Raw genomic sequence first — 10,715 nt, 5'->3', positions numbered from 1 at the left:
AAGCATCTACTGGGGCTGGCCCTGTGATCTGAAGAGCAGTCTGGAAATGAGCTGGCTTCTACGCTGATGGCATCTTCTCTCGCTGTACCTCCAAAAGGGAACGGCACCGCTTCTTGCGTGTGAAGAACCGAAACCACAGCAGGATCGCTCAGCCCCTGAGGAGAGGGGTAATTCTGCACCTAGCGCAGGCGAAGGAGGTCAGCAGCACACAGGGGAGGGGGCTGAGGAGAGCTGGGACTTAAATACGTGGATATGGAATGGCGTTGAGAGGGGAACTCGTGGTGCGCACAGAGCCCGGCACAGCGCGGCAGGAACACATCCATTCCCTCACCGCTCCGTACTGCCGGAGCCGGGCCCGGAGCCAGCGCCACGCCCTCACGGCGCTGAGCGCGTGCGTGGGGCGGAGCCAGATGTGACGTGCCGAGGAGGGACGCGGCGCGATTGGCTCCCTCCTCTTCTTCCGCCTCCGTGGAAGGCGGAAGTCAGCACGGGGCAAGATGGCGGCGGCAGGGTGGCTGTGCGCTCTGCTGTGCCTGGCGGCGGCCGCACACGGCAAGCGGAGCCCGGTGAAGGTGCTGTCGGACGGCATGTGGCGGGAGCTGCTGCACGGAGAGTGGATGGTGGAGTTGTGAGTCGGGAGCGGGTCGCTCGGGCTGACGGGGAGGGTACGAGGGGCGTCTCCGCGGCCAGCTCTGAGGCCGTGTGGGACCGGGCGGTGCTGTTCAGTGACGGAGTTGTGCTGCCTCCAGCTATGCCCCTTGGTGCCCCGCCTGCCAGAACCTGCAGCCCGAGTGGGAGAAGTTTGCTGAGTGGGGCGAGGACCTGGAAGTGAACATCGCCAAAGTGGATGTCACGGAGCAGCCGGGTGAGAAGGGCTGGCGGGGACGGTGGTTCCTGAGGTCTTCTCCGGGGCTTCGGGCTTCCCATTGCTCGTGGAGTGCCTGGTGCAAGGGTGTAGCGGTTTAACCCCAGTCAGAAACCAAGGAGAAAGTCTTGAAGCCGGGGCAAAGTGTGTATGCCCTAAGGAAATAGGATTAATAGGAAATTTGAAGTATGAGGCACTGGCACAGGTTGCCCAGAGAAGCTGTGGCTGCCCCATCCCTGGCAGCGTTCAAGGCCAGGTTGGACGGGGCTTGGAGCAACCTGGTCTAGTGGAAGGTGTCCCTGTGCATGGCAGGGGTTGGAACTGGATGAGCTTTAAGGTCCCTTCCAACCCAAACCATTCTAGGGTTCTAAGTTAAAGATCACTTAATGTTTCATAGGCAACTACAGTTTCAAAATTTTTTTTTTAATGTGCTTTTTCCATGCATGTTTTAAAATCATAGCTTTGCAGTAAACAGAATCAAAAAGGCTTTCCAGGACTCCTTCAATATCTTAGCAAATGTTAAAGGAAAAGAATAGCTCAAACTGACAGAAAATTGAGTTGTTTTGGGAAGCTTTTCATTTTGGCATAATTTCATAATTGTAAATGATTCTGTGATTCTACTGAAGGCATATTGCTGGATGTATACTAAAAACTGCATAAGGGAACAAGCAAATTTCTCTGAAGAGTGATTTTGGAGGGTTTCAAGGGGATTTTTGGCTGTACTTTTTAAGCATCATACAGAGCAAAAATGTGGTTTTAGCTTTCCTTGTGGTAGTACCTCGCCTTGTTCCTGCAGATGAAGTTCACTTATCTGAATTGCCTTTCTGTCTGTGTGGTGTTTGTAAAAATTACCTTCTCCATGTTGATGTGGTTCTTTGAAGTAACTTTTGTAACTTCTTCCCATAACTTTTGAAACTTGCCTCACTTGGATTATTTTCTGCAAATGCTGGAGATTGCAGATCGTGTGGGAAAAGGAGAGCATCTCTCAAGAGCTACAGCTAAAATTGTCAAGTAAAACAGTTATCCTTGGACATCTCTTCTCCATGGGGAAACTTTGTAGCTCTTTGTTCAGGACTTTTAGACTGTGTGCAGTACTTTTATATGCACAAGTTTGTGTTTGATCACAATTAAATATTGATACGTGGGGCAGGAGCCATTTTTATTTTGGTGTATAATTAGGCATTTCTTGCCTAATATGTAAGTGTGCTCTGCAATTCTGAAAAATAACTTTTCTTACAGGATTAAGTGGACGATTTGTCATAACAGCTCTTCCTACCATCTATCAGTAAGTATGAAATGCAGCAGATTTCTTGGAGGAGAGAGGATATTTTCCCCACTTTTTACTGGGACAAATAAATGAGACTTCCCGTGCTTTTTAAGAATGTGAGTTACGTTACACATGGACAGCCACTGTCTTACCTACTCTGACCTTGTGTCGTGGTTTAAACTGCCAGCTGATGTTTTTTGTTTTCCTTCAGGCCTTATTTATCCTATCTCCTTACGGGTGTTTTCATTTTGCAATCTTTATTTCTCGGTAGGTTGATCTTAGTGCAGTTATGTGGCAAGTGCATTAGGAAGATCATTATGGAATCACAACCTAGATAACCATGTATTGAGCAAATGCATGTGGAATCAAGATTGTAGAAATACCTGTAGTCAGCAGTTTTGGAAAACATTTTAGAGCCAATATAATCTAAGGCAAACTAAAACTAAGATCCAGGGCAAGGTGATGGGAGGGGTGATGCTGAGTGGAAGCAAATGCTGTATGCTTGGACTATGTAAAATAAAGGACTTGTTTTGTTTGTTTTACAGCTGTAAAGATGGGGAGTTCAGAAGGTACCAGGGTGCAAGAACTAAATCTGATTTCATAAATTTCATCAGTGACCAGGAATGGAAATCTATTGAACCAGTTTCATCGTGGTTTGGTCCTTCCTCTTTCCTGTAAGTTTTGATTTTTATCATAACTTGTTGTTGGATGTGCTGGGATAGGTCCTTAGGTGCTGCACCTGGTGCTGCCTCCTTATTATCAGCTTATGCATCAGTGCCGAGCTGCTGATTAGCCTGTGAATGTGATAGGTGAGTGTCATGCCTCCTTCAGCAGCAGGTTGAGGGAGATGATTCTCCCCCTCTACTCTATGTGAAACAGGGTACTAATTTTAGGATTAATAAGTTAGAAGTGTACTGATCCAGTCCCATTTCTGTGCATACTGAAGCAGTATGCAGGCTGCTTCTGCTGCTCACTCATCAAGTTAAGTTGGCTTAATGTTTCAAATTCTCCTTTCCTTTAGAGACAGTGAATACATAATGCTGAAGTTTCATAGTAACAGGAAAATGTCAGATACAGCAGGATATACTGGCAGATAGCCTGGTCTTTTTCACTGGTATGTAAAATATAGCTGAACTTAAGTGTCAGTTTTTATATAACCTGATTTATTTTTTTAATAGGTTGTTTTAATAAAATCTTCAGATGCTTAGTTCTTAATATCTTGAATAGAGTTCTAGCTGCTTCTCAGATTGTTTGTCCAAATATAACTTAGAACATAAAAGTAATTGAAATTCATATGTCAGCAGATACAAGTTAAGAAAGTTAGTAAGCTTGTGGTTGTCCCTGTGTAGAACCTTGAAACAAACTTTTGGTACCAACATCAGCATCTCATGGGGAATGAGTGTTTATTGAATTAAAAGACATAACTGAAGATAAATTAGTTAGAAGAGAAACCAGACATGAGCAGAAAATTGTTCAACTTGGGATGAAATAATGACCAGTCAGGCAAATCAGAAGATGTGGATATGTGACTGGCTTGCAGATGTCTTCAGTTACTTTTCTGATTTGTTTCAGGATGAGCAGTATGTCAGCTTTGTTCCAGTTGTCAATGTGGATCAGGGTATGTGCTTAGAGCTCATTTTATCTGAACACATGATATTCAGCTATTCTTGAAATGATTATCTTGTCTTTTATTTCAGCACTGCCATAATTATTTAACAGAAAATGTTGGAATACCAGTCTGGGGCTCGTATGCTGTGTTTGCGTTGGCAACTCTATTCTCAGGACTGATACTGGGACTTGTAAGTGAAAAACTTGAAAGAGATTGGCTTGTGACTGTTATGTATTATGCTAATGTCGCCTTTGCTTCAGTCTTTAATAGTAAAGCCAGTTTTTCTTGGGGTACCCTGCCCCCTGAGCTGGAAGACAGGGACGGGGAGCAGAACAAAGCCCCCATAATCCAAGGGGAGATGGTCAGTGAGCTGCTACACTACTTAGACACGCACAGGTCTATGGGGTCAGGTGGGATCCACCCAGGGGTGCTGAGGGAGGTGGTGGAAGTGCTCACTGAGCTACTTCCCATCATTTATCAGCAGTTCTGGCTCACTGGAGAGGTCCCAGCTGACTGAAGGTCAGCGAATGTGACACCTGCCTACAAGAAGGGGTTGAAGGAGGACCTGGGAAACCACAGACCTGTCAGCCTGACCTTGTTGCTGGGGGATTTTATGGAGCAGATCATCCTGAGTGCTGTCCCGTAGCATGTACAGGACATGTGCAGGTGATCAGGCCCAGTCAGTATGGCTTTATGAAGGGCAGGTCCTGCTTGACTAACCTGATCTCCTTTTACGGCAAGGTGACCTGCTTAGTAGGTATGGGAAAGGCTGTGGATGTTGTCTACCTGGACTTTAGTAAGGCTTTTAACACCATTTCCCACAGCATTCTCCTGGAGAAACCGGCTTGGAGGGGTGTGCTGTTTGCTGGGTAAAAACTGGCTGGATGGCCAGCCCTGAAGTGTGGTGGGAAGTGGAGTTAAGTCACAAGTGGTGTTCCCCTGTGTTTGGGGCCAGATCTGTTTAATGTCTTTATCAGTGCTCTGAATGAGGGGATCTAGTGAACCCTCTGTCAGTTCACAGAAGACACCAGGTTGGGTGGGAGTGTTGGTGTGCTTGAGGGCAGGAAGTCTTTGCAGAGGGATCTGGACAGGATGGATCAATGTGCTGAGGCCAGCTGTATGAGGTTCAACTGGCTCAGTGCTGAGTCCTGCACTTGGGCCACAGCAACCCCTTGAAATGCTTGGGGCAGAGTGGCTGGAAAGCTGCTTGATGGAAAAGGACCTGGGGGTGTTGGTCTACAGTTGGCTGAGTATGAGGTGGCAGTGTGCTCAAATAGCCAAGGTGGCCAGTGGCTTCAACAAAAGGGTTGCCAAAACCCAAAAAGTTGGATATTGGGAAAGTCTTCACAAAAAGGTTTGTCAGTTGTTGGAACAGGCTGCCCAGGGAAGTGGTGAAGTTACCATCCTTGAGGTACTTAAAAGACACGTAGATGTAGTACCTAGGGACATAGTTTAGTGGTGGGCTTGGCAGTGCTGGGTTATAACTGTTGGACTTGGTGATATTAAAGGTCCTTTCCAACCTAAAGAATTTCATGATCTCATGTGTGGGATGTCTGGAGATTTAAACATGTTTTCCTTGGTTTCAGATAATTGTGTTCTTAGCAGACTGTATCTGTCCATCCAAAAAATACAGACCGCCACAATACCCTCACTCAAGTAAGCTTGCTGTATATGACTAATTCTGTGAAGCTGAATGTTATTTGCTAAATGTTATTTAATAAGTACTAGTATGTAACTTGTGTCTGCAGGATGTGAGATGTAGTGTAGAAGTTTACACTTGCAGCTGTTTGCCCTTAGAAAATACAAATCCACTATAAACCCTATTTAGCTAAAGCTAAACTATTTTTTAAAAAGTCCTTTTTTTTTAGGAGATGGAAAATTGCTTTTACAGTGCTCATAACTGCAAGATACGAAATTCCATGTGTGCAGGGAGATAAAAGTTTTGAGTGGAGCTCTGTGTTGCAAAGCTGGGGGTTGCACAATTTATAGGGGCAAAGTGAGGAATAGTGGATGGTAAGTAATTCAGTTTGTGGTTAGTCTCGGGATTTTTTTTAAGCTAATCGTAAGTCATGGTTTGTAGGAACATGACTTCCTCCCTGCCCCACCAAAGCTGGAGGAATCTTCATCTTTCTTTACTTTGTCTGCGTAGTCTGTTATCTCTTAATGCTTGATGTGGGGGTAATTTCATGCTAGCAACAATTCTACGTAAGGTGGTAGCTGAAGTGACTGATATCGGAAAGTGCTACTTGGATTAAGTTCATCAAAATCTTGTGCATCTGGATTAAGTTAAATGCACTTTAACTCCATGTTGAAGTGCATTTCTCATGGTAATGGTATCTGTGTATGCATGTTTTCCTTTCTCCTTAAGGAAAGCTAGCTCCAGAGTCAGCTCAGCTGCTGAAAAAGCTGGATGAAGAACAGGAAGCAGACGAAGAAGATATCTCAGATGATGAAATCGAGGGTAAAGAAGTGTCTGACAGAAACTCATCACCAAATGCTGTAAGGCAGCGCCCAGTGATCACTGCTGCCACAACGGATAAATCTTAGCTTTATTTGCATGCAGGATTAGTGTTTGAGTCACCAACTGAGAAGGAAATAAGTGTCAAATCTTTTAGCTTGAAAAGAAGAATAACTCCTGTCATGGTGGTAATGATGCATTTCATGAATTCAGGGGGAAAAAAAGGGCATCTTTGGCATCAGGTAATCAAAAGTAAAACATGCTGTTGCAAATGGCTGAAACTTGTGTCTGTGTGAAGAGAAGTGCTGAGAAGTAATGCAAGTGGCTTCTTGAATGACTTGTTTTATAGGGATTTTTTGTTTGTTTTTTAACAGAATGTAAACCAGTGTACTTGTTGCATTAGGGAACATTAGCAAGGAAAATGCACTAACCTGTTTGCTGTTAAAGCATTCAGAAAGGTTTCTCAGTATAAGTCTATCTAGCTGTGCTCTTAAGAAATGCTGAGGGGGAAGAGTTCCTTCAGTTATGGGACATGTTCCAGGCTTTTAATGTGACAAAAATTGCTTTCTGCTATGACAATGAGAGCTACAACCCCCTCAGTCTTTCTTCTTCCAAAGAGATGAAAGTTGCTATCATTTAGAGGAACAGAAGTTGCCCTCTGAACAAAAGCTCGAGAGCTTGTCTTTGCCACCTTCCCAGATGGAAGTTGTCATAAAGCACTCTGTGTAGTGTGGATTCTCTGCCTGACCAGAAACCTGCTATTTGCATCCATTTCTTTTAGAAAAGGCTGTAGAAAATTACGAGCTTCTTGGCAAAGTAAGTCTTTCCTAGAAAAAAAAAAGAAAAATACAAATAGCACTATGAAGTCTTGTCTCTAAGACTCTGATTCAGATGGGAATAGTTTACACACAGGGTTTTCTGCTGAGCGCAAATCCTATCCAGTCATCCCTCTGGATGGCAGTAGGACTCTACTTATTTTTAATACAGCATCAGTGATTTCTGCTTAGTCAAATTTTACTCCAAAACCAGTCAGGCTGTTCTTAGTATGAAGTTGAAATAACTGCTGCTTTTATAGAAAGTCATCTTTTCAGGTCTCACAAAACCATCTTGAAACAATATACCCTAATTCTTTAAGGAACAATCTGTAGTCTGTTTTCTGTATGGTATTTGTTTTCACTTTGTATAGAAATAAAAAGAATGCATCTGTGCATTGGACCACTGTTATCTTACATGGCTTATAAAAAGTCTTCCATAGTCAATTTTTGTCCAAAGTATTGCAAGGGAGGGGTTAGCCTTATACTGAGGTTTTTAGATGAGTCTATTCTTGCTGTTTTGGGGTTTTGTGTTTTTTTTTTTGTTTGTTTGTTTGTTTATTTGGTTTTTAGGCATTTGGGGGTTTTTGTTTGGTTTTGTTTGTAGTTGTTTAGGTTTGGTTTTCTTAATTGTTCACCTGAGTGGGTTTGCAGGACTGGCAGTTGATAAATCTGTGTCAATAGTAAACTACTGTGAGTAATTAAGACCACAAATGTAGAAATGCTCTTGATCTTTTCACTGCAGCCTGGCTTTCTAAAGCAAGGCTCTCCTGGTGACTTAAGAATATAGAACATCAGACAAGGAGCTTGTAATGAACTCTGGGATATGAAGATATATTGGGCAGAACAATATTCAGCATTGGCTTGTAAAGCTGCCATGTTCTTTGTCAGTCCTGAATGCTTCTTTGGAAGTTGCAATGTTAAGTATATCTGACAGATCGTAATTCATGTTATAAATAGGAGAAAGTAATTCAGCTGTCCAAAATCTGAGTGAATCTTCCAACAGGTTATTGGATGAGTAAGAATCAGTTATGTAAGATGTCCTGGAACTTCTTCCTTTAACTTTTCCTTTATTTTTGTTACCTGAATATTGGTGCTCTGGAATGACTCATGACTCCAGTGCTGGGGTATATATTACTGATATAACTGATGCTTGAAAGGGTCCTTTTGATTAAAATGTGAGTGTTCCTGTCAGTTTTAAATATCGATCTTCTGGTGTTTGAATGAAGACCACAGTGTGCCAGAAACGCCCTTAAAGTGTCAGTCTTGTGGGATTGCCTTAATCTCCCTCAAAGTTTAGATCTTAGCCTTTGTCACTAAAGCAATAAATCTGTGAGATCCTAAGGAGAGCTAGTAGCACTGTCTGCTAAAATGGAATATTTAGTTTAGAGAGGGGTTGAAGATGGAACACAAATGCTGTATGGTGTTTTTAGGGACAAGTGTTGAATTGTTTTAAAAGCTGAACTATATGGGCTAACTCCGCTTGAAATGCATTTAAATGTAGCTGTTACAAATGCAGGGCTTTCTAATTTTTCAGTTTCTTAAAGCTGTTTGTGCAATATAGAAAGTAAATACTGATACCCTTTGGCTAATTTCTGATTTTGAAAGAACAACCAACCTCTTGCTGTATTTCTAGACTCCTGGTTTAACAAGAACTTCTAGCACTAATTTACCTTGCCTTTGCCTTCTGCACACCTGTCTTTTCTTACTGCCTCCCTGCCTTAGGCAAGTAACCAAATTCCAAAACTGCCTCTTAGTCATGAGTGTTCCCAGCTGTTGGAATCCAGCCTCTGTGTGGCAGACCTATGCTTGTGATTAGTGTAACTTCAGCAAATTCCCTTTTGATTACCCGTAGGCAGCCTCTGTTTGCTGGTCTCTGTAAGTCTTACCACTCATATTTTTAGTAATATTTCTATGGTTTTGTCCTGTGAATATTTAAGTTACTTTGTTTTGTAAAAATTATATTCCAAAGATGTTTACTGAGGTGGAGTGAAGGTTGCAATGAAATATGCATAAGAGCCTGTCCTTTGTGTGTATTGATGATGCTTGAATACCAGTTTTGTAAAAGTCAGACTGCCCTTTCCATATCATCACCTTGTCTAAGCGTGTCTAGATTCATTCCAGAAAGAATTTATTATTTGTAAAAATACCTTTTTTAATGTTTCAGAGTCTTCAAGTAAAAAATAACCACCAGCTTTGGATTCCTGTGTTTGTGTCTTGTTTTTCTAAGGTAGTATCTTGCTGTTTAGCAGCGAAGCAAAACTGCAGCTATTTCCATGGAAGAAAGTGGGTGCAACACGATAGCTGACAAATCAGCTGTGATAGTCTTTGTTTTAAAGGACCAGTCTGAATAATACTTCCAACTAAAGTGGCACTGAGGTACTTGTGGCTTTCAGTTAAGACTGGCTTGGGTACCTCATGGTAGAGTGAGCTGGCCACATGTCATTTTGGTTAGATGGTTTGGGAAGGAGCTTTCATGCATACCAGGCTTGGACAGCAATGGTAATAAAATGGGATCTTGTACTGCAAAAGGAATGTGGACTGGAGTTGACAGATGATGTTTAAAATTCAGTTCTTTTAACTCTTCTCTGTATAAAATGCATGCAAATGTATTTTGGCTACAGATGGACTCCACTACATGCTGAAGGTGTCAGCATTGGTGAATTTATCTTGGAGCGGGAAGTTTAACTCGGAATTATCAGAGTTCTGAAATGAAAGGGTGTTATTGAAGAGTTGATTGAATCCAGATGGGGTATGCTTAAAGCACTACTGAGTAACAGCCAGTCCAGTACAAAACTTGCCATCAGAGAGTCTGTCTTGCCTGTTCCCTTGCTATTTCTTCTATCGCTTCTATTTAGGAGTGAGTACTGAGAGCATGGTAGCTTTAACCTGTCAGTTTTCAGTCTGATAGTGTATACTTTTCTGGGCAAGTGCAATAATACTCTTGCAGTTCCCAACAGGAATAAGGCATATATATTGCCTGGGGAATTAAGTGGATGCTTACCCAAGCCTAGCTTCCCTACTTTTCCACTCAATACGTTATGTATAATGGCAAATAACAGTCAGTCTAAAGTGGGGCAGGGGGACAGGACACAAGCAAAAATTCAAAATGACATATTTAGATAATGAAAGTTGTTGGAACTAGCCTGATGAGAAACACAATAACAACTGTAGGCTTAGCTGGCAGTTGGTGTTTGCCAGATTGCTAAAGCAAGCCTTAGCATTGGGTTGGAAATAAATAGTTTAACACAGCCTGGGAAAGGAAAATATTTAGTGTGCTACAGCATTGTTTCAGTGTTCAGAACCAATGAAGTACAATGTTGAGATTTTTTTTTTCTTTAAAGAGGAAATAAAGCTCCTGCAACTGCCCTATCTCCTTGCTTGCATAAGATGGAGTCCTTGGTTTGACCTGACCAAAGTCATCTCTGGCTCTTCCCTGAATTTTGCTTCTGACCATCAAGGAAGACCTTCCAGCAGGCTTCCAGTACCTAAAGGGGCCAATAAGGAGTCTGGAGAGGGGCTTTTGACAAGGACCTGTAGGGATAGGACAAGGTGGAATGGCTTTAAACTGGCAGAGGGCAGATTTAGATATTAGTAAGAAGTTTTCCACTGTGAGGGTGGTGAGGCCCTGGCACAGGTTCCCAGAGAAGCTGTGGCTGCCTCATCCCTGGCAGTGTTCAAGGCCAGGTTGCATGGAGCTTGAA

At 42.7% G+C, this 10,715-nt stretch overlaps 1 protein-coding gene across 1 annotated transcript; it reads left to right on the top strand.

The window, feature by feature from the left end:
- The first annotated feature begins 464 nt into the window (after nucleotides 1-464).
- Nucleotides 465-9,212, top strand: TMX1 (thioredoxin related transmembrane protein 1). Its single transcript, XM_062618513.1, has 8 exons — nucleotides 465-628; nucleotides 750-865; nucleotides 2,105-2,150; nucleotides 2,678-2,806; nucleotides 3,705-3,750; nucleotides 3,830-3,931; nucleotides 5,328-5,397; nucleotides 6,110-9,212. Exons 1-8 carry the CDS (start codon nucleotides 498-500, stop codon nucleotides 6,286-6,288), a joined length of 819 nt encoding a protein of 272 aa, XP_062474497.1. The 5' UTR covers nucleotides 465-497; the 3' UTR covers nucleotides 6,289-9,212.
- The last annotated feature ends 1,503 nt before the right edge of the window (nucleotides 9,213-10,715 follow it).

This window comes from Pezoporus occidentalis, unplaced genomic scaffold (genome assembly GCF_034315485.1).
Source record: "Pezoporus occidentalis ecotype Australia unplaced genomic scaffold, CSIRO_AGI_Poc_V1 ctg200, whole genome shotgun sequence".
In the NCBI taxonomy this organism is placed as follows: domain Eukaryota; kingdom Metazoa; phylum Chordata; class Aves; order Psittaciformes; family Psittacidae; genus Pezoporus; species Pezoporus occidentalis.
This window is presented reverse-complemented; position numbering and strand designations above follow the sequence as displayed.